Source organism: Phalacrocorax carbo, chromosome 14 (genome assembly GCF_963921805.1).
Source record: "Phalacrocorax carbo chromosome 14, bPhaCar2.1, whole genome shotgun sequence".
In the NCBI taxonomy this organism is placed as follows: domain Eukaryota; kingdom Metazoa; phylum Chordata; class Aves; order Suliformes; family Phalacrocoracidae; genus Phalacrocorax; species Phalacrocorax carbo.
Window position 1 is genome coordinate 17,251,195 of NC_087526.1, and position 23,910 is coordinate 17,275,104.

General features: G+C 42.9%; 1 protein-coding gene across 3 annotated transcripts in view; it reads right to left on the reverse strand.

Annotated features, from left to right (window-relative positions):
- Positions 1 to 33: 33 nt before the first annotated feature.
- Positions 34 to 23,910, reverse strand: part of RALGAPB (Ral GTPase activating protein non-catalytic subunit beta) — a 69,419-nt gene continuing 45,542 nt past the window's right edge. For all 3 annotated transcript variants that reach the window (XM_064465096.1, XM_064465095.1, XM_064465094.1), the window contains 12 exons: positions 22,695 to 22,882; positions 20,655 to 20,761; positions 18,905 to 19,057; positions 18,053 to 18,262; positions 17,075 to 17,233; positions 14,114 to 14,279; positions 10,930 to 11,052; positions 10,068 to 10,204; positions 9,190 to 9,298; positions 6,841 to 6,919; positions 6,132 to 6,280; positions 34 to 4,217 (listed from right to left, as the gene is read on the reverse strand). In XM_064465096.1, coding sequence (XP_064321166.1) covers positions 4,024 to 4,217; positions 6,132 to 6,280; positions 6,841 to 6,919; positions 9,190 to 9,298; positions 10,068 to 10,204; positions 10,930 to 11,052; positions 14,114 to 14,279; positions 17,075 to 17,233; positions 18,053 to 18,262; positions 18,905 to 19,057; positions 20,655 to 20,761; positions 22,695 to 22,882 — 1,774 coding nt within the window. In that variant the 3' untranslated portion in view covers positions 34 to 4,023. The remainder of the gene's footprint in view (positions 4,218 to 6,131; positions 6,281 to 6,840; positions 6,920 to 9,189; positions 9,299 to 10,067; positions 10,205 to 10,929; positions 11,053 to 14,113; positions 14,280 to 17,074; positions 17,234 to 18,052; positions 18,263 to 18,904; positions 19,058 to 20,654; positions 20,762 to 22,694; positions 22,883 to 23,910) is intronic.

Here is a 23,910-nt window from a genome sequence, read left to right on the forward strand (position 1 = left end):
GAAAATATTAAAAATTGACAACTGCAAAGTTACTAGATAAGAATCTTTAAAATTTATTGGACTAATTGTGTTACATTCAATATTTGATGTGTTTCTCCTGGACAAAGAATTGGCATAAATACAAACAAGCCTTTGTGTGCCTTCCCTAAACAAATAAGAGATAAAGTACTAGAGACAAGAGAACATAGTTCACATCTTCATATTTACATTTTGCTTTTACTTTACAACTTAGCGCCAGGAATATTTACAGAAAAATACAATAAGAACAAAAAGATCATGTCTTGGCAACATACAGAAATTCATACAAATTGTATATGATTTGAAGCACATGATATCTGGCATTCTCATGTCTAATTGCTCCTGCTAAAATCCATGTGGAAAAGGTCTGTGTTTGCCTTCAAAGACATCACTCAATTATGCAATCAATAAATCATGTCAAATTTGTCTGTTAGATTGAAATTTAGTTCTCTCCTCTTTCTGGGCATGCAGAACCTCGCAGGAAAGAAATGCAGTCCCCTATGGAGAACCCAGCATGTAGAGCCAGTCGAGCAGCGAGGGACTGCTCTTCCCTACGGCCTCGTGCACACGTTGCTGTCCATGTAGACACTAATTTCCACAGGCACCGTCGTTCCCAGCTCCTGTTTGCTGTAAGGCTGTGACGCCTGCCTTAAGAGTACCTTCGCAAAACACCTTTCTTTATAAGACAGCCTTTATTAAGGTACTAAAATTTCTGTAATTTCAACACGGTGTTTAACAACGTGACAATGGTCCCCCCCTTTCTGCACTGTTAAAAGGATGCCATCATTTGAAGCAGAATTATGAACCCAAACAGAAAGGTCTTGAGAAGAGAGAAAGTCTCGGTTCAGTTATTACGCAACATTTGCGACTCAGCTTTTGCAGCACTAGGTGACCTGCAGGGTCTAGACTAACGCCACACGACGCACAAAGCAAGTGCTCAATTCTCATCACCTCCGATGAACAGGAACGCAAACCCAACCACGCAAGTTGAAAACTCAATACGGCAGTTTGCTGCTGAAAGAAAAAAAAGTCTGGATTCTTGGCTAACGTGTTCTTGCAATTGCGACTGAAAAATCTCATTTGTTCTAACGCTCTTGGGGAACAAAGCTCAAGGCTGTACCCTGGACTAGCTGAAGCCATTGGAGCTTGGCCACTGACTTTGACAGGAGGAGGATTTAATTCCCAAATTGTTGTTTTCCGGTTTTTTATGAAGTCGGAGACCTCTCCGTGCACAGGGACGGAAGGACACTCCTTGCAGACACCTTCCACCAGCGCAGGTCTGCCAGGGACACTCACTGCTGCAGCTGGCATCCAAACCAAGTGGGACGGTAACACATTTCTGGAATCGCAACATTTTTATACTAAACTGCGACTTTCTTGAAGGTTCACCTTTGCAGATAGCAAAGCTTACGGCCAGGTCACACCGCTAGTACATAACACGTTAACCAGCTGGTTTTACAAATCAGACTAAGGACATTGTAAACGCCTGCTCCCCCGGCAGCAGGATCAGCAGCAACAATGTGCGCAGAAGTGATCTTCTTCCGAGACTTCTGAAAAGCTGCATTGCTTTCAGGGTCCTCACTGCTCAAGTGGGCGCCATACCCATGCTGTAGATAAACATGGAAATAGACCCAAGACCTTCATTCTTCAGCCAAGCACAGGCCTTTTTAAAAAGTAAATTTTCAGGCAGTCCGTTTGACTATCTTGGACTTTGTGGAAAATACCCAGGGTTTCCCCAAACGCACGCATCTTTATGTTACTGACTGTACTCAAATGCCTGAAAGCAGTATCTTTTGCAGCTCATTACTATATAAACCAATGACTTTGCATATTAACATAGCTAAGTGTATGGTATGTGGGTTGTATTGTTACGTTATTGAAGATGTGAAGACATTTGATTACTCAGTATGTTTATTCGTTACGCATGCATTGGCCATGCCTCTTAAATCAGTGGACTAAAATGCGTTTGGCCATTAATTAGATCCAATAGGTACATACAAAATGTGGGTGAATTTAGTGTCTGTGCATTAAATTGGTACTGGCAAGGGTTTGGCAGAGGAATGAAGCCAAGTTTCCCTTCACAGCTTTGCCAATACACCCAAACGCTGCCACCTTGCAGCTCCTCCTGCCATTTGCAACCCAGAGACCATGCTCACTTCTACAGTAGTTTTCTCTAGGTGGTTTCATTTTTCCACTTGTGATTCATCTGGATGAAAATCCAGAGCTTCTGAGTTGAGAGGCTAGTGTGCTTGTCCCTTGAAACAAGCACTTGTCACCTAAAACCCCTTTGGTTGACATTCTGAAAGTCCTTTCACGTGTTTTTAGAGGCCTGTGTTTCCATTAGCTCGTTGTGAGAAAAACACATGAAAAGACAGGAGCAGACTATGTCCTTGGCAGGTAAATTGTAACGAAACAATTAAGATTGTTTCAGGTCAGAACCGTTGCAAAAAGTAACTCTGAAATATCAAAACTAAATGACTGACAGGTATTACTGCAATACATATTAAAAAGCTAATCAAACCCCTTTTGGGACAAGGCGAGGAGCTCCCCAGATTCCTGCTCACGCTCATACCCAGGCATTACCTGCTTACTGGGAGGAAAAGGACATGTGCTGCCACCAGTGACCACAAACTGCATCCACCTGGGAGCGCCAGTGATGGTTCATTACTGCAACACAAGTTCAGATTGCACTGGGAGCCTGAGAGTGCTCCCAAGGCTGCCAGCGCCCACTGAAGCCTTTCCATTCCCCGTATTAATTTTTTAGTTGTAAACATCTTTTCCCAGCACATCCTTCGAGTCCTGAACACGTGAAATCCACAGTCTGAAGATGAGAACTTCTGACCTATGTGAAAGGGAACCACCGCTGCTGAGCACGCAGAAAGCACGGCAGAGTCAAACCAATTTGAAGCTATAACTTCAAAGGGGCTTTCATGGAATGGCAAGTTAATAGGGAGAAAGAAGAATTCCTGAATTTTCTTTTCGAGTTGTTTTAGTCTGTTTAACAGGAGCTTCTGAAAGGTGTTGTAGAAGCTGCAAAAACTGCTTATGCTATAAATATCAGGCAGGAGGCAGCCCCAGAATCTGATTTCAATCCAATGGAAGGAAAGCAAGTGATGTTTACGCTTTTTATGGAATCAGTGAGTAGGTGATACAGACACTTCAAAATAAATTAAGTAGTTGCATTAAAAAAAAATTAAAAATCAAGCTACTAAAATTAAATGTGACATTTTGCAACAGACCTGAAAGTCATAACCTTGTTTTGATATAACCAAGAGCTCTTATCTAGTAACAACTTATGTTGCAAAGTCAGGTAATTTCAGGTGTTGCTTGTTGTCAGCATGGCAGAAATCTCGTATGTAGATGGACTCGCTCCCAGCCACAGAGGGAGCTATGAAATACAGCATCTTGGCTACAAATTTCATGACCCGATGTTTCCAAGCAATTTTTCATCCTCTTGCTTTTGGTACACAAATTGGTTACAAGCAGTGAAGGATCTTCTGTTGAGCTCAGAAGGGGGGCTGAAAATGTCTTTTAAGTTCTTGCAGGGATAGTTAATGCTCTGAAACAGACTCTCCTCAAAGGAGTGATCCTGCGCCCTTCTCCTCTAACACATGGGTGTAGTGAGATGTCTGAAGGCAGCTTTGTATTTTGTTTTCCATCCTTATAAGCAGAGATGGCTTTTTTTCTGATTGTTTTCCTCTCTCAGAATGAGAAACGTACAGTTCCTAATTAGTCTAGAATAGGTGATTGGGTGAAGAGTTTATGTTGCTAGCATCCAGGAAGACTGGAATTAAGTAATCTTTTGAGGATAGGTGAATTAAGTCAATATCCCAACTGCAATGTTTTGGATTCATTTCTCATTCCTCCCACATGGTATCTGCTGACTTGTGCTAGAATATGATTTCCTGAATTCCGGAGGGCTGAGGAAATTTGTTGTTGTTATTTAACTGTTTTCATTACTGTAGCCACCAAGCTCTGATCTAATTGTCCTGGAAGGATAATGACCTACGGGTTGCAGTTCTTGAGCCCAACCTCCTGGAAAAGTGAGGTATAAAATTCTGGCTCCAGCTGTCTGTTCCGGTATTTATTGACAATGTCTGCTATTTTCTGTTTTCGGCGGACATGTGGGGGGTTGTATGAATCACTTTCCAGCCTCTTTCTCCGACAAATATTTATTACCGTCTGCCTCACTAAAAAACCTGAAAAAGAAACAACATTTCAATGAAGTTTAAGCAAATTCAACTCTGTGCCCCTTTGCTGGCTTCACAGCTAAAGACAGTTTTGGGTTCTGCCCCATCTGGAAACCCAGGAGAGATGCTCAGCACCACCAAGTAAAGAACTTTTCTCACTGAGTAGTAGATAACAGATAACCATGGTCCCCTCCCCAGGCCTGTACGGACATTTCACTGTGAAAACTGAATAAGAAAGGGACTAAGTCAGCGGTACTCGGAATTGGCTGGAGGAGGAGGAAGATTGCTCTGCTTTGCCAGAGCCAAGCAACTGCCCACAACAGCACCCTTGGAACCAAGAGGGGAAAGAATCCAGGGCAGCTAATACAAGAATCACAGTGCTACAGCCGCTGGCCATGCCACAGGAGGACATGCAGAGTTTGGGTGGGCCCTGAGGTCACACCGGGTAATACCAGGGGAGCCTTCAGGATGACAAAAAAGTACCCATCAGTACTTTTCTCAGTAGGAATTGCAGAGCCTTTCCCTTGGAACAGAGGATGAGGAAAGACTTGACGGGTTGTGGCTGGAAACAGGCTTCTCTTCCCCTCACTGCTTCGCCTCTGTTGTTACCTCCCTAACTCATACTGCTGTGTGCTGCAGGGAGGAGAGGTTGGGAGCCAAAGCAGTAACATTTGGTCAAAGCTGGCAGTGGACTTTATCCTATTTTATTCTGAAATGAAGTTCATGTGCTTCTAAAGAAGTAAGTGTCCGTTAACCCCTTTGCTGTTTCACAAGCACTTTCTTACAAGCAGAAACAGTGTCTCCCTTAGAGGGCTTGATTCCTGCTACACACAAACCACATCTGCTGATCACAGAATCTTTAAGGTTGGAAAAGACCCTTAAGATCGAGTCCAACCGCTAACCTATCACTGCCAAGTGCACCACAAAACCATATCCTCAAGCACCATGTTACCCTTCTTTTAAACACCTCCAGGGATGGAGACTCCACCACCTCCCTGGGCAGCCTGTGCCAGTGCCTGACCGCCCTTAGAGATGAGACAAATTTCATTATATTAATAGTCCTGATGCAGCTGGAAAACCAGCCCAGCTCTAGCAAAACACACCTGATTCTTTTTCAGCACAAGCCACTGTCATCAGCTGAATTCACACATGTTATTTGAAGGCCCAGTCTGGCTTCAATTTCCTCATCGCTGAATTAAGCATGCAAAAACCAGAACCTGAAAGTCACCCCCAACAGACCCCTACAACCTTAGTTTTACAGTTATGTACAAGTATCCTAATATTCTGTCTTGTGAATGGCTCTCACTGGAGTGAGATTTCCGGTTACTGAAGCTATAGGAGCACAGATACCAAGACAGATCCATCAGTCCACCCAGGAACAGAGGAAAAGGCAGATAACACACACAGGCCCCTATCAACACACGCCTGTATAGTAGGTTAAGTATTTTTATTGAACACATTAGAAAATTCCCAATTGCTGTGGCTTTTAATCGCTACCTGGGTTCTAAAACAGAAGGAACACACACAGCATGCCAGCACACTAAAATTCATCAGTACCCTCTGGCAGTCAGCTAGCACCAGCACCTTGTCTCTCAGTGCTGAACACTAGGGTCACATTTCTGCTCTCTCTTATTTAGATAACAGGCTTTTACCTTTTACTTCCAGCATTACTAGTTTCAACCCTTCTCTCCTACTACAATTGCAGTGAAGTCCTGCTATGCTGTCAGCTAAGTGCTGACCACCTGCTCCCTCTGCTGTTCCTGCCGTTGCTGCAGAAAGCATGCTTTTATTTTGTTCTGCCATGTCCAATACTTTTTCCAATGAAAGATTCCAGACCATGCATTTTGCAGATATATAATTATTATTAAAAATAAAACCAGAAGCAAACCCAAACACGAGTGTTCCTAAAAACCTTTAGCTTACCAAGAGCTCTCCTACTGACTATCATTCCATCCACCAATGGGATAACCATATTGAATTTCCCAGTTGCTCCTTGTAGTTTTATCCTGAATAAGCCAGTGTTTAAGGGATGGATGAAGATCACAGGAACCTCCTTCTCAGGCATGGTAGATCTTAAGAGAAAAAAACCACAACTGTTAAATCAGTTTTATAGCACTGCTTCAATTAATCTATAGGTGAAGAATGATTACTTTAAGTGCTAGAAGAATGTTAAAAATGTCTTGTGGCTAAACCAGCAGGACTCCAATGTGCATCCTCTGGACTTTAGAAGGGTTATATCAACTGTGCTGTTTCTATGATCTTCTGTCACTACAGAATTCGAGAGTCCTGCAGACAGGGCTTTAACCCTCACAACATGTACGCAACGTTAACTGCCTCACAAGGGAGTAAATCAGGAGGGAGGCTAATAACAGACTCAAGATAAAAGCTACACATTTTTTTGTTCCTTGTGTTTAAACTGCAGTGTCATGAAAACCTCTTTCATTTTTTCAAGAAAAAACAAATCCACTGAGGAAACCCATTCTGTCTTTTCTAATATGACTGCCTAGAGTTTTCAGGGTTGCCTGTGAAAGCTGAAGAATGCACATAATCTCAGTCATGACTTCTTCTAAAGTGCAGCCTAAACTGTTGTCTGCTAGAAACAAGAAAAAAATGAAAATAACAGCAGTCTTACCTTAGGGAAGTGCTACTATTGGCTGTAGTTTCCACACCAGTGCTAGTCTCAGACACGAGGTCAGGGAGCGGGAAGTTTTCTGTAAGAGGAGGAGACACTGAATAAAGTTTATCTACCCCAGTTTTGGGGGTTTTTCTTCTGTTTTGGTACAAAGAAAAACTACTTATCAGTCAAAACCATGCAGTCTTCAACCATTTACACCATGGATGTTCTTGCACTGCTAGTGATGCAAAGTCTTTGTTTTTAAGCTTAAGCATTCATGGAGCGCGTAGACACACCTCAGCCATCCTGCACTCAACAGATTAGGTAATACATGTCCCAGACCCTCAATTCTCTCAATCCCAAAGGTCAAAATCTCTAAAGAAACAGTGAAAGTAGGGAGAAGGTGAAGTACTTAAATCACAAAAAGAGCTCTCAAATTATTATTCAACAGCATCTTCACCTATCCACAAGTATCTGCCTCAAGAACAGTGCTGGGAATTTCAAACGATACCACTGCTCGCATCTACAGTTCCCTTGAGCCCTGCTCCAACAAACATGGTATCGTTCCTCAAATCCAAGCTCTATAGATCCTCACCATAACCTACAGTTCTGCTGCCTTGCACATGGTGACAAGTGACTGGATAATGAAGGTGCAGGAGGAGAAAGTAAGAACTCGGATCCCTGGAAGGGGACAGGGCGCTTCCCATAACCTAGTTTTAGGGGCAGGAACTGAGTGACTTGTTCAGAGTCATTCACAACAGTACACTTCAGAGAGCAGGACAGTGCTGACACCTCTTCCAACAGAAAGAGTGTAAGGCCCAAAACCAGATTTTGTCATCAGAGCTGGGATGCTGAGTACACAAAAGCTAGAGCCAGCAGAGGCAGAGCATGGAGGGCCATGGATGTACTTTGAGACGGAGCAAGAGGGAGGGCAGGCAGTTGGCACAGGGGTGATAGCCTAGACTACAAAGTGACAGCTTTTCCACTGTCCAGATTCAAAAACATACCAGAAGCATAAGGCAAAAGCCAAGAACCTCAGGAGCACACGGCAAAGCCTTTGGGCTAGGAGATCCTTGCAAGAGCCCTCCTCCCCCCTCAATCCAATTGCCACACTTACTGAGGCTCACGAACTCATTTCTTCAGCTTCAGGCCCAGAGCTCTGGGAGATTCCTACAACTGCTGAAAGAAGCAGCCAAGCAGAAACATGCATGTGTAGCACAGTTGCTGCCTCTGCTGCCTTTAGCTGCCACCCAAGAAAGAAGTGGGTCAGGGATACCAGTTCAGGAACTGAAGTGGCTGGAGCTCCTGGAGCTAAGGGAACACCCTCCGGGCTAATGTCTGGATAGGGAAACGGTGCTGCAGAACTTAATGTCTGCCTACTGATCCCAGTAAAGCTCCGAGGGATGTGCTGTGGACAGGGTGGCATTTTGGAGAATTTACAGCTACACTTTACAGGACTCCCATGATTGCTCCAGTTCTCTTGGTTGCTTTCCTCTGGGAGGAGCTAAGGGCTTAATTAAGGTCCACCCTTACTGCCAGCCTGGGAACCAGGATTAGAAATCAAAGATAGAATAAATTATTGGTTACTGGCCAGTGTTACAGACTCTGCTGGGCTAGGCCAGTAGAGAGGCTCCTCATAGTGCTAAAGCCAGGCCATGACTTAGAACCAGGACGCAAGCAGCTCTTGGGGACAAAGGACTCATCAAGCCTAGTAGCCAGCTGCTCGCCATTGTCCATGTCATGGCTGTAGCAGCATGGGCAAAGCTGGGTCTCTCCCAGGTCAGACAGTACCCAGAGTCAGAGAGGAAACACCAAACTAAGAAACATTAAGATGAATGAGGAGCAGGGCCTTGCCTGAGCAAAGGTGCAGAAAGGACGCTGGGCTGCCTAGCATGAAACAGGCACCCCAAGCACAGGATAAATGAGGCCTCCCACAAGAGAGAACACAACAGAAAGTTTCAAAGGTACCATCAAACCAAGCAGGAGAATGATCCCTTCAGCACAGAAGCAGCAGGTGTCAGAAGTGATTTTTTTTCAAGGCAGAACAACAGGTCCCCTCTGAGGAGACAGCAGCTGAGGGGAACTCAAGAACAGGCGCGCACACTTGCGTTGTGTGTTAAGCTTAAGAAGGTGCATGACGGCATTTCACATATACTGCCAGAGCTAAAATAATCTCCAGACCTACACACCACTGATTCATGTACACCCCATGGACCACCACTCAAATATCAGAGAACTGTTTTAGAATCTTAAAAGTGTTGGTTACAGACATTAAGGATTTAGCATTTTATAGAGGAATGGAACAGAGTTTTTCCTCTGGTTCCTGCCCTGTTGTTACTTTAACAAACAATGAGAACTTCTACACACCTATATCATCATAACGTTCCACCCAAACCACGTACACTTTGGTTTCAGGTCCCATCGGTGGAATGGTTCGGCCCTGAGGCACCCTCTTGGATCGGGAAGTAGGACTAGGCTGTTTTGAACACAAGGGAAGAGTAGAATTTGCAAACATCGTGAGTCCAGTAACGCATCCAAGCATTTCCACAGCTGCTCTTTCAGATCTCAGACAGGTACCACCTCTGCCAACTATTGAGATGGGGCAGCTGCAGTGGAACTACCCACTGAGAAACAGTATCTGGGTCTCCACAATATTTATATTCTACATAAATTAATATATTCAATCTTTAAAAACTGGTTCAAGTTTTTCTTAATGTTCTCAAGACCTTAAATTGGTAACTAAATGTACATTTGGAAGTGAATTCTATACAGGAAATAAGCAGTTGTAAATCCTTTGCTAACTGTTACGGCAGTTCATGGTTTTCTGCTTTGCTACTATACTAAAGTAACTTCACATCTGGTACCTGGGACACAACCGACACATACTATTTTAAACTGGGTAGGTATGAAAGTTGTTCACATCTATCCATCCTAAGTTTCCAAGCATTGATTCAAGTCCAAATTACTTTGTAAATACTTTTCCTGCATGCATTTCAAGATTTCAGTATGCAGAGTATGACTATGTAGCGTGTTTAAGTTTTATATCTAATTAATGGAATCTTGCAACCTCCTCCTGCACGTGCAAATTCTGGCAGGACCAAAGCAGACAAAGATTAATGTCTAGGAACGAGTAGCTCCAAATGCTAGGAAACCACATCATATACTATGACAAAATGTCATAGCATTGGCAGCATGGTTCTTCAGAGAGGGGAAGAGCCATTTTTTCAATACAAGTTTTGCCTTACCCGCTGGGAGGGATTAAGATTGTCTGTATGACTGGGGAAGAGTTCAAGTGTCAGAGACTGCTGCTTCACTATTCCTGGCAGCAGATCCATGTTGGAGTCGCTTTCTTGGTCAGAGACATTGCTTTCCAGTGAATCAGCTGTAAGCCAGAAGAAGAAAGGTGAGTTTCGTCTTTTCTTCTGCCAAAACCCCTAACTGTCATCATATGTAAGGTTTTGAAACTAAACATACATAGATTTATGGTCAAGTCAAAAGCAGGAAGAGGATTCAGCGGTGGACAGCTGCCAGTTATTCCAGAAACAGACTGCAATTAAACCACTCCCTAAGGATTTAGAAGTGTCCCATCCATTTCTTATGTAGTACAGTCTCCTCCTTCCTATGGCTATCATTTCCTCACAGCCCTTTTATTCCAAGGAACTTTTGCACACTGGTTTTAGTGTGCAAAAGATGTTGTGAAAGCTGTTGCTCACCTACACGACGGTTGTGCCCATGCTCCTCCATGTGCTGCAGGAGCATGTCATCAAGATGGGAGAGGAGAAAAAAAAAAAAAAGTATCACCCTATCCCCCTGCATCATGGTGAACTATACGGCCAACCTAACGCACCTAGGGTGACAGCAATACTGCTGTGCAAACCTGGACATATAGAGGCTTCGAGCAAGAAAAAGGGGCATGGAAAAGATACCATCGTACCACCCTAGGAAGGGGTCTAGGGATTAGGAAGCTGTAACAAACATCAGTAGTTTTCTGACACACTACTAGTTAGCTTATTTAGGTTCTGCTTCTGAAAAAGCTCTCTCTTCTTTTGCAAACAACAAAAAAAGTTGTTTTGGTTTTTGTAAACAGCATGTACAAAGTGATCTTACTTAAGGACTCCACTGGTGATGGGACAACAAAAGCTATTTCTGTCAGGGCATCAGCATAATACAGCACCTTCTTCTGCCCATTGAAGATACTTGCCCCAACATCTTCTGAAATAATCAGATCATCTGAAATGGACATAAAAGGAAAGTTTAGTCAAAAAAAGCTCTACTTTTTTATACACTGCTTCAGGAGAAGACCTTCAAATACAAGGTGCAATCAATGAGAAGAAATCACACCAATCTCATTTTAAAATGAGAAGATTTCACAGTCAAATCTCATGTCTAAACAACCATTGGCAGATAAACTTTGTTACCTTGAAGGAAATGGCATTTTGGATTGGGAGTGGGTTTATTTTGAACATACTCCTATTCTACTGCATACCCTATTTCCCTTGGATTGAATAGTCTAGTAAGCACATCTGCCACGAGAATTCATCTAGTAGCTTTATCTAACCATTGCCTCTAACAGACCTCATTCAGTTAGTCATTAAATTTCCAAAGGATTCTAATGTTTATAATTTCAGTCTGATAATATTCTAGAATTCAGGCCAGTTTCAACAGACTCTCCTCTCTGTCCTCTCTTCTGCCAAAGAGAGGTAGAAAAAGACTCTCTTGAATCAAACCCAATGCAGGAAAGCTCCTTGTTCTGAGCTCCCATTTCAACCTCATCACGGCTGGCCAGTATATCAGACCTTCACAGTACAGACAGAATTATTTTGTGGAGCTATGCTCTAAGTAAATTACATCACACATACACCCTTTTCTTTCCCTGTACCGCCTCCAGAAAGACTAGCAAAGACTTTAAGCAGAATTATTTCTCTGATCCAGTTTACAGAAGGGTTCCTGGGATAGCTGCCTCAGCAAATCCAATGGAGCAGTGAAATTCAGCACACTGACAGAGAGGTGGCCAGAGGCATTCTTATAGCTCCAGTCCATAGCTCTCAGGGAGCAGCACCACAACCCGAATCCAACTGTCTACGAACTTCTTTGCTTTTGGGGGTGCGCAAGGGGAAAAACCAAAGCATATGCCTGTGAATTTATTTTAATCATGTTTCACTGGAAGCTATTCTAGAATTACAGAATCATTTAGGTGTGAAAAGACCCTTAAGGTCATCGTGTCCAACTGTAAACCTAGTACTGCCAAGTCCACCACTAAACCATATCCTCAAGCACCACGTCTACACAGCTTTTAAACACCTCGAGGGATGGTGACTCAACCACTTCCCTGGGCAGCCTGTGCCAATGTCTGACAGCCCTTTCGGTGAAGAAGTTTTTCCTAAAAGCCAACCTAAACCTCTCCTGGCAGAGCTTGAGGCCGTTTCCTCTCACCCTACGGATAGTTACCTGGGAGCAGAGACCAACCCCCGCCTCGCTACAGCCTCCTTTCAGGCAGCTGCAGAGAGCGAGAAGGGCTCCCCTCAGCCCCCTCTTCTCCAGGCTAAACCCCCCCAGCTCCCCCAGCCGCCCCCCAGCACACTTGTGCTCCAGACCCTGCCCCAGCCCCGCTGCCCTTCTCTGGACACGCTCCAGCCCCTCCAGGCCCTTCTTGTCCCGAGGGGCCCAAACCTGAGCCCAGCACTCGAGGTGGGGCCTCCCCAGGGCCGAGCACAGGGGCCCCATCCCTGCCCGGCCCCTGCTGGCCACCCCAGTGCTGACACAAGCCAGGATGCTAGACTCCTGAACAGGCTTTTAATCAGAGTCATGCACAAAGAGAAAACGCATTTAACAAAGTAAATATCTTTAGTCACAGCAAAGATTTGAGGACAAAACAAAGCAAGTGGTCTTTGCAATTGGTCCAATCTACTTTAAATCTACCATTTCTGTTTTGTAGCCAATGCCTGCTAAAGCTATGACTCCACTCCAGAAGAACAGCAGAACAAGATTAGAAGTAGCTCTCCCTCCCATCCCCGAATGCTTTTTCAGTTCCTTCTTCCCCCAATTTGTTGAACTAATTCAACTATTTGGTGTTATCTGATTTGATGTGACTATTTGGTCTGTGATCTTATCCAAATGGCTGAAAAAAAATCCAAGTTAAAAAGCCCACATCAGAACAGGTTACCTCACCAATTCAGGGCACTGTCTGGAGCACAGCAGTACTGACAAAGCCAACTGCAAAGAGAAGGGAGAGGGCTCTGCCTCCAAGTAAAGCAAAATTAAACCAAGACCTGCCTCTGTTCTCTTAATCTCTCCCTGACATTTCAAGCCTTCTATCATTTGTAGTTTTATTCTACAAATGAGTAGAGAAGCCTTTAGTTGGCTGCAGTTACAGGCAAAGAGCATTTCTAAGGCACGCTGAAGGGAAAGCAGGGCAGGAACACTGCTTAAGCAACTGCAGCAGTGATGGTGTTGCATCTGATGCAAATGCCATATCAAAGATGTTGAACAAACTGGACCAGCCTGTTCCGTGCCTTTATGTGGCCCAGAGCAGAAAGCTGAGGCTCTGAAGATCACCAAGAAAAGATCTGGCCCTTGCAGCAGTGACCAACCCAGACGCTATCAGAATCCCAGGTAATCCGATTAAGTTTTTCAAGGAAGAAACTAATCTGACCTCCAGTTCACCACCCTGGGTTAGCAATTCACTACCCCGAGGATCATTTTGGTTGACAGAATGGGGAGAGGGTGGTATATGACAAGCCCAGAGGAAGAGTTGCTCTAGTGGAAAAAAGCAGAGTAAATTAAGCAGGACAGAAACGCTGTGCGTGGGCTCCAACCACCGTGACCTACAAACAGCAGCTTGTTTTCATTACTTCCTACCAAGCATGATTACAAGGCTAACTTATTAGTCAACATCTCATTTTAATCTACTTACAGAATACCAAAAGTCACACTGTATTTCAAGTCTATTTGTGAATAGGCAGCCCAACCTGTATCTGATTTCACCCGAATACTGGTTTTAGATTAATATATTAAACACTCTAAAAGATTGAAGTCTGCTAAAAATATAGCACAGAAGTACTTCTTGCTGAGGCTACTTCCTCCCAACAACATTCAGGCATTAGTTTTGCTCACTTTGACTTGAAGCTTAATTTAATATTTACATATTCCTTTCTAGCAAACATCAGCATTTATAAAAAAAAAAAATCCAAGCACTCAGATAGGCATCCAGGAGCAAGAAATTTTACATTAGTTGTCTCCTAAAGGAGCCTAAACATTATCATTTAATGTTACATCATTTACTATGCCTTACCTTGTTCAGGTCCCTCTTCATCACTGCAGCTATTGATTGACCAGCTTGTTGATACATGGCCAGTCCACCCAGGGTGCTTCCCCACGTCAACAGACCAGCCAAGAGACAGCAAGAACTCCAAGAAGTGTGGCTGAACAATTCTGGAAGACTCCATGTTCTTTAGGATCTGAAACAACCAGCAGCACTGTGGTACAGGAGACTCCAGGAAGCAGCTCTCTTCCTCCCCACTTTTTCAATTAAATTTTGTGTCACCAACATGGTTTTACCCAAACACATCTATTCAAACAAGCCTGGAAACCCAGGCTTTCCACAAGGACACTACTCCCTGCTGGTTAGCATCCTCCCATCCTATTTGGCAACGTCCTATTCCATCAACTTGTCATTCTGCCATCCCTGCCAAAGCCTGTAAAATAGTTAATCAAACTGCTAGAAATGGCAATTTTGAGATTCATGTACGCATCAGGGGTAAACCACAGGACCGTTCAGTGCAGAATCAGCGTCAGCATCAAACGTAACACGAGAATTTTCTGGACTACCGTTACTGAGGTGAAATTTTAGGAGAAAGGTATTTTATCACTACCCACCTGTACATGACATACAGCGATTTAGAAGGCAGGCCTCACTGCACATTAAATTATGAAACAGATTTTGCAAAACAATTTTCAGCATGATTGAGCATGCACTTTAATCAAACATCACACTGTACTGTTCACTTTAAACCTTAATCCTACTTCTTATAAAGGTCTGGGATGTTTCCACATCCAAAGGCAATTTTTATCCCACTGTGACCAAGTGAAAGCTGAGACCTTGGCCAAACGGCACACAGGGAGGCCAGGATGATTTGTGATTTGGTCTACCAGAACCGTTGGGATTTGTGGAACAGCAACACTCTACAATACATCCATCCTTTCTGAGCCACGTGAGAATTTCTTTTGTGGCAGAAGTGCCGTTGATTTTGGTTTGTGCGGGGGCAGTCCACTGGGACACAGACTCCAGTGGAACAGAACCTGGAGGGACAGGTGCTGGAAGGAAAGCTTCCAGACAGGAAGCTCCTTGTACCCACACAGTCCTAGCACCTCATCCTAATGCCTTGTACAATATTCAACAGTGACTAGACACACTGCGTTGAAATATTACTGTTCTCATTACTGAGCACATTGAAGTCATAGCTATGCTTCAGCATGAATCGAGGGAAGTGCAGCTTAGAAGGCAATTTCAGAAAATAGACAAGCACAGACTTTATACAGCTACATGCTACTGAGCCCATTCAAAAGAAGAATTTATAATAAAGCAAGGACAAGGGGGTATTTACAAATAACATGTAATGATGTAAAGTATAATGATGTAAAAAGCATGTGGGCAGTTTCATTACCCTGTATAAAAAAAATGCCAGGAGACTTCTCAATTGTAAAAGCCTACCACCACAGAAGAATATTTAGGCCTAATGCAATAACCAGCAGGCTAGATGCCACTATTCTGGGCTGTGCGGCATCAGATAAAACACAGCTGACACCACTCCTTGTGAAAGGACAGCAGGTCACCTCTCAGAAAGGACTGAGGTTATCAGCTGAAATGGCATGAATGCAAAGCAGATGATGATGCACAAAGTGAAGGAAAAGAACGGCATGAACCTCAGCCACACACACAGATGGCTGAGCAGGACCAGGTAGCCAGCCCTGCTCAGAGCAGAAACTGTGTCACAACTTGGCTTGATCTCCTCCTCTCTTGACTGTTAATATTGGAAACGAAACAGGACAGAAATAAGTCACAGGTCTTTTCAAAGACAGGAGCAGTATCAGTATCTCACTCAGCACGGATCTATAGAGACAAGTTTGTTATTAACTTGACTGCCACTGCAATTTTGCACAACCTGTAAGGCTTAGGAATCACAGCAAGATATCCAGGGATCTTGAAGCAGGAGCGGCATCTTTATACTGCGCCTAAATATGCCCAGAATCTCCCAAATACAAGATTTTCTTAAGTCTACATGGCAAAACCCATGCTCATGGCGTTTCCAAAGGCCTGCAAGTTCTGCAGGACTATGCAGTCTCATCTGTCTAAATCCGTAAGAGCATATAAGCATCAGATGGGGAAAAAGCATTCTGCTAGCTCAACAAGAGCACATTTCAGCTGGAAGGCAAACCTTGTATATCTTGTTTCATAGCTGACTTTGGAAATGGAAAGAACATGCACTGGCTACTCTGAACTTCAACTTGGAAACTCACAAACAGCATGATCCTAGTTTCAAAAATTAGTGTATTCTACAAAGAAGTAGAAGGTGCTACAGTTCTGTTTACAGTACATTCACAGTAACATGAGGAGATGGCACAATAATTTATTATGGAAGCTACGCTTCTACTCTTTACTATGAGAATTATGAATGGAATGAGGAGAATGTACTACAGAAACAACCTTTTCTATTGATCCCACATAAGCCACCTTAGTGAGTTTCTAGGTCATGGTCTAAAGAAGTCACAATTTAGATTTGCACAAATTAACCTGATTAAATTAATCACATTTGAATGTAAATAATGTAAAGACTCACAAAGCAATAATACTTTCTTACTTTCAGAAAGTTTTTCATTCCTTTAACATGTATTTAACACGAGAATCAAACCAAGCTACCTGGACATTGCACATTGCCGGAACAAACTGTAACCTTCCCTGCAAGCTGAGCCAACAAATCTGAAATGTCCTTCTGATATGAATCTTTGAACTCTACAAATAAGGACAGTAAGGACAGAACAGATAACAAAAATATATAAAAAGATGTTACAACAATCCTAAACGTGGGTAGTGTACTTCAATGTACAGATGAAGAGTTATAGCTTACGCTTTAAAGAAACACAAAGCCCAGAACCCCCAGTTCTGATACTCTACTCCAGTCATTAGCAGCGATGATTTATTCACTCCAGGATTACTAGAAACAAGGCAATATAGACTAGTTGGACTTCCACTTACCTCCTGGCTTGTTTTCTGGCCTGCCTTCATGTAGAAAATGAAAACAGTATCAAAAGGACGACATGGTAGTAAATCCAAGTAGCCAAGGTCATCAAAAAACCCAGGAAGAGCAGAGTCAAGTGCAATCAGGTGAGGAGGTAGACGACTGTTAGCAGGTTCCTATCCAACAGAGAGAGTTCAACAGCTTAGAAGAAAAAAAAAAATAAATCTTCTTTCCTAACTGAAAAGGTCTTTATGGCTTCATTAAACCATTAAAATACAAAAAGACAATCTCCCTTTTCTCCTAAGAGCAAAGTCATTCACAAGTTTCTGAAGCAATATAATCCCATTGCTGTAAATGACTAACAGCAAGCATAACAGTTTGACAATTTGCTGCATTCTACTCTCCTCATTAAATTAAAACGGCATTTTGCCAGTGAAATGGACATAATGTTTTATTCAAAAAGAGTGCTAGCTACCACAATAAAAGCAGCAGATCCTTTCAAAATATCACAACTCTACAGAGTTACATGGGTAGTTTCTTATTTATTAACTTATATACCAAGAATATGTAAATTCCTGAGCACTTTTTGACATCATTGTTGCAAAAGCTCCATCGCCTACTTTTGTTGATGGTTTTCTGGAAAGAAATGCAACAAATAGAAGGGAGAATCCACAGGTAAGAGGCAGAATTTCAAATTCAGAACATGGATCATCTCTATTAAAGTTAAAATAACACTTTAAGAGACAGCTCTACAACCCATATGTACTCCCAAGTGTTTATACATGACAAAACCACTTCAGCACAATGGCCTTTCACAGCCTTGCTGTCATCCCTGAAAAACTGGAATCCATCACTCTCTGATTAGACTACAGCTTAATGGTGGCTGGAATTACACACACGATCTTCCACTAACAAAACTTAGTTTTTTTCTTTCACCAAGCCAGACCGTATGAGCACTGAGGGCATTTGCAGAATGCTAAGAAGTATCAGGTTACCTTCAATGCCTCTAGCGAGAGAAACCCGAAGTGAGAGAGGAACAGGCGTGCGGTCTGGAACTCCTGTGCCGGTGGTGGGGGCTTACACTCCGTGATCGGATCAGGAAAGCTCTTCTTCCACCACTCCTCTTCACTTTTCTGATCTATGGAAGTCTCAAAAATTATCTGCTGGGTCATGCCATTCCTCAGCTTCTCATGTCGTTCTTCGAGCTGAAAAACATTGTGTGAAACATCAATTCAACCAAGATCACTAAGACCCACTAAGAAAACAGCTCCGTCGTTCAGGAAAGCTGCAATTCACAGATACAGCAGCAGCTGCAATTCCACTGCCAGGACATTTACTAAAGCACTATCAACAAGACCTTGCAACATTACAGATCCAATGTCTGAACGCCCTGTTTGCATGGGAGAGCTGTTGCAAACTTATGTATCCAGTATCAGCTACAGCTTCTCCCTTTTAAGTGAACAGAAACTAAAACACATTTGGCACTGTGAAACTGTAAAATTATTTGAGACACACAGCCCTTTCCTCCCCCAGGAGGTCTCAAAAAAGCCCCTTCCATTTCCCTAGAAGCAGCAAGAAAATGCAAGTCATCACTTCCTAGTAACACCAGGACACTAGGATCTGTAATAAAACACGTTTTTTGGGAGGTGCTGCTCAATGTATCCAAGGCATTGTCATCTTCCTGGACAAGTGCACAGATTTCATTAGTTTACAGAGGTTATTATTCCATTAATACAAATTAGTCAAACTAAAGAGTAAAACTATTAACAGTAAGACATTAGTGTATGATTCATGAACAGACAAAAAACCCAAGAACAAAATTAAGTCAGAGACTAAGAGTTACTTACTTCCTCATTCACAATCTCATGTAAATCAGGAATGCTCAAGTCAGCTTTCACAAATGGGATCTTGTCCACTTCTTCAGGAAAAGGTCGGTGCTTCACACTGTATTTCAATCCAACATCATTTTTAGGAGCTGGTCGAGGTTCTGGCACAAAAGTCTGACAAAAAAGGGGATAGTTTTTACACTCAAGGTATTGTGCCACTAGACAATACTTTCTTACAATACATGGAAAACATTCCCTCCCAGCCCACCACCAGAAGTACACTAATCCATTAGTGAGAGGTATCATTAAAAACATTCAGTAAGTACTTTAAATGACTAGACTTGTCTTAAAAACGTGGCTGTGAATTTTAAGAGACACAGTTCTGCCCATTTTGGTGGCACCACTCCTGGAACCTATGAACCCTGCTTACTATCTAACCTCTAAGCAGTTGCAAGTGCCAAAAATGGCAACACCTTATTTTCAGCCCATTCTAACTGTATTGAGCAAAAGCTACCAACTGTTTGGGAAGCCTCCATTTTAACCCTGCTGACTATGAGGGTCACAACAAGGCAAGCTGAACTGTCCTGGAAGAGAACAGCAGCAATGCTGTAGGTCAGGAGTGAGATGCACTGCCAGAATGTCAAAAGAGCTTGCATGATGTACCATAATGCAGTTTTGACATTGTTACTGTGTTATTGCCTAAACTGTTAGTGTGTAATTCAAAACTTGAAGTTCTCAATGAAAGCAACAAAAGATCTCAGTGCAGGTTTGCAGAAGCATAAGGTCCAAGCAAGCAAGATCTTTAATTAGACCCTGAACGCTGCTTTACAAATTTATTTACTACCAAATATGCCTCAAAAGGGCAAAACTGTTACAGGATGCCTTCAAATCAGAAAAGTTCCCTTAAAACTGGTATGGAGGTCAGCAGCCAGGACATGATGGCTCCTTTGGTGTGGGAGGTAGCACACTTGGGCTATTTAGCAAAACAGCTCAGGTTCAGCGACAGCACGGCTCCAAAGCCATCATGCAGAAGGTCTTCCCAAAGGCTGCTTTACAGAGACCTGATTCAGCTAAATGTGAATATGACAGCTGAGACTGATAGGTCCTCATTTCAGCTGCATTATTATTTCCTTTATTTTACTGAGAGGCGTGTGAAGAGTTCAAAGATTTGTTCACAAGCAGACAGAAATTCTGATAACAGAAGATCCATTAGACAACTGCAGTAAGAGATTTTACTGTAAAATGAGACTGGGGTGTTTCTCCTCCACTATTCCCCTCCAGAACTGTTCCAGAGTTCACGTAGATAAATTTTTTTTCCCCAGAGGAGATTTACAGCCACCTTTGCAACATTGGGCTTTGTAGCTTGAACAGCTGTTCTCTCTGCAGCACCTCATTCTACACCTTCAGACTTTGCTCCCTCTGCTGCAAGGGCTTTGCCTGACATCCTAAAATCAGCACCGACACTCATGCCTACACACTAAATACAATGCCCATTGCCCCACCACCCCCGAAGCTGCTTTTGGGGCGGGGGGGAGAGAATGCCCCCTCCCCTTAAACAAGTCTAGAAGGCAACAGCACTTTCACAGCCTGTATTTAATATTAATCACAAGTCATAAAGAGTCACCAGAGATGTGTCACATTACCTACAGCTAAAGGCCCCGTGGCTCAGCCTTAATGTATAATCACCAGCTCTGTGGGGCTGTCTCACATTAGTGGAATTTCTGCTGAACATCTCTAAGTTAAAGATTTCTTTACAGGCTTTGATAGAGACCTTTTGATTTGCTTTAGCTCCTCTTGGTAAAAGACAGAGTTGCTGGGCCCATGCAAATCTTCCAGATGTCCCACGGATCAAAACCGTGACAGAGGGGAAAGAGTCATCTGCAAAGCACATGGGTTAAGAGAATAATACATCATCATAAATTGCAAACGGTTCACTGTGCAATAATTTAACCAGAATCAAACACAGGCATGACAACAGAGGTTTCGTTTTCAAGGTTAACTCCTCCCTGACCCCAAAGACAATTCCTGGTGAGGAGCAAGCAATCATCTCCGCAGCAGGGAAGTGCTAGTCTACTTTGTGGTCTGTTCAATAGTTGCCAGCTCAGTTTCATCATTAAAAGTAACTTTTCCAAATCCATGCAGATCACTGTTTCTCTCCAAATTATCTTCAGGAAATGAAAAAAGGTTGCCCAGACACTGCCTGTTTACCTAAGACAAATGACCATATGGAGACACAGCTTCCATGATACTTCCGTGACCTTCTGTAAAGGTCCCACACAAATAGCAGCAATAAGAACAGCAGGAGACAAGAGTCACACTAAGACAGGGGAAGATTCCGACCTCATGTTGTGGCAAGTTTTTCACCACAAGGAATAGGGACACAGAGAAATTGTCCTCATAGGTTTTCAAGACCTACTTGGACAATGTTCAGGTTGCATTGGCCTGGTCTGAATTCAGTATTGATCTTGTTTAAAGAAGAATGTTAGACTGCAAATTCCTGAGGTGCCTTTCAACTTGCATAATGATAGCTTTAACATTGCAGAGATTTCAGTCTTCCTGTCTTCCATCAAGACTTAACAGGCCACTGATATTAGCCACCTTAGAAGAGGGATCATCATACCTCTACAGCGTTTCTTTTAAAAATTTATATTTATCTTTCGTGCATGGAAACCACAAACTGACACCATCAGTGAACTAGCAGATATATACTCCTTTCCCAGTATTTAATGGGAAGTACAGGGTGCAGCACGGCTACATAAGCACGTATATATGAGAGACCCAACCAGCTCCCCGCAATCATCCACACTTCAGTCATCTGCCTCAAAAGTGATCTGATGTACTTGTGCATTACAAGATTAATTACAGTAATTCAAAGGGGATTTGTAAGCAAGTTATGCACAGCAAGGGAAGATAATCTAATTTGAGATTCCAATAGCTTTACAGGATTCCTCAGTAATGCATTTAGCAGAGAGAGTAAGGATGAGAATTCCTCAGCCATTCTAGCATGCTCTAATCTATTCTAGTCAGGAAGAGGCTTGCTCACAGACTGTGGGTGGACATGCAGCAATGGCTTCCAGCATCAACACTTCCTTCAAGATCTACTCGGTGATTCTCAACGAGGTTGGAGCACTCTGAACCTCAACTCAAAATAAAAACTTCTCTTAGCCAGTTCATGAAGTTCTATGCAATCTCTGTTTTCAAGATTAGTATCTAGACTCCATCCTGTCCATAGATGAGGAAAACATATCTGACAGATCAGCAGATCTAACATACATTAGTCTTAAACTGAGGTAGCATATAAGAACTTTCATCTGTTCTGTTAGGTATGGCATAACCTAACCATTTGAGCTGAAAGCACCCACAGAAACATTTAGCAACAGGAGACCTAAAGCAAGAAAAAGCAACCTTACAAGCATAAAGGTGTCACATCAACCATTTGTTGAGCACTTATCCCTATAAAGCCTCCTATACTTTTTATATTTTCATTCCTTTAGGAACAAGGCTGTTTTCAAAATGTAATGCTATCACTTTTGTCCATCAGCAATGATTTACATGGCAGTCAGCTGCAAGTACCTGATCTAACTGGGTGAAAGACAGACAACTACATGAAGGGTTTTGTACATGTTTGACTACCGGGACATTAAAGTTATTCCCACCACTTAATCCCAGAACAACACTCTGCTCAATCACATACCCACAGAACAAGTAATCCCCTGAAATTTGAGAGAGACACTTGATGAAGCACCTTTGCTTTGCAGCTTCACACTGAGTTTTAACCAGAGGAAGAAGGAAATAGGAAGTATGAACTTACTCTGTTCATTCCCTAGAGGCTGCTCCAACATCGCCAGGATGACACTATTATCCAAAACGAAGTAACGGAAGCTATGCTTGTTTATGGTAGGTAGACGAGAATATTTAATTAACGTGGTTTCATTCACCAAGCTGCAAGGAGAAGCAGGGCCACTGGGAGAAGGAAATGCTCCAAGTAACTGCATAATACTGCAAGTGAGAAAAAAGTTATGACAGGTTAAGACGACTAACTGTTCCACCCAAGCACAGACCTTCACTCATATCCTTCATTTGTATCTTGATGTAGCAGTTACCCCGAGGGCAAGCCCACCCTCTCCCATCAGCTTGTTTAAAAACAGAACTAGTAACTTCACAAAAACATATATTAAAACCTACAAAGAAAGGTACTCTGTCTACAGAGCGCCTTTATAACCTAGATTACAAAGATATTAAGATATACTTTAAAGCCTGAAAATCTATACCATTCCACAGCTTTTTCATGTTCATTCTTACAGGAAGATTATGGATGATTGGAGATAATCATCCGTACTTTTACCCACTCTTACGTCAACAAGCAAGGAAGATATGGTAGATGCACTAGTGTTATGGTTTTAGTTAGGATAGAGTTAATTTTCTTCACTGCAGCTGGCACAGTGCTGTGCTTTGGACTTAGTATGTGAATAATGTTGATAACACACCAATGTTTTGGCTGTTGCTGGGCAGGGCTTGTACTAGTCAAGGGCTTTTCCAGCTTCCCAGGCTCTGCCGGGGGCACAAGCAGCCGGGAGGGGAGGGGGCACAGCTGAGAGAGCGGATTCCCACTGGCCAAAGGGATATTCCAGATCATGTAACGTCATGCCCAGTATGTTACTGGGAGGGGCTGGCTGGGGGAGGGAGGCAGCAATCACGGCTCGGGGACCAGCAGCATTGGTCGGTGGGTGGTGAGCAGTTGTATCATTTGTGTTTTGGCTTTTTTCCCTCTTCCTTTTTATTATATTATCATAATCATTATCATCATTATTATTTTATTTTAATTATTAAACTGTTCTTATCTCAACCCACAAGGGGGTTTTTTTTTGTGCTTTCACTCTTCTGATTCTCTCCCCCATCCCACAGGGGTGGGGGGAGTAAGAGAGCGGCAGCGTGGTGTTTAGTTGTCGACTGGGGCTGAACCACGACAACTAGTTATGATTGTCTTTACTGTCTTCAAGTACAGATTACATTGACTTAAAACCCTG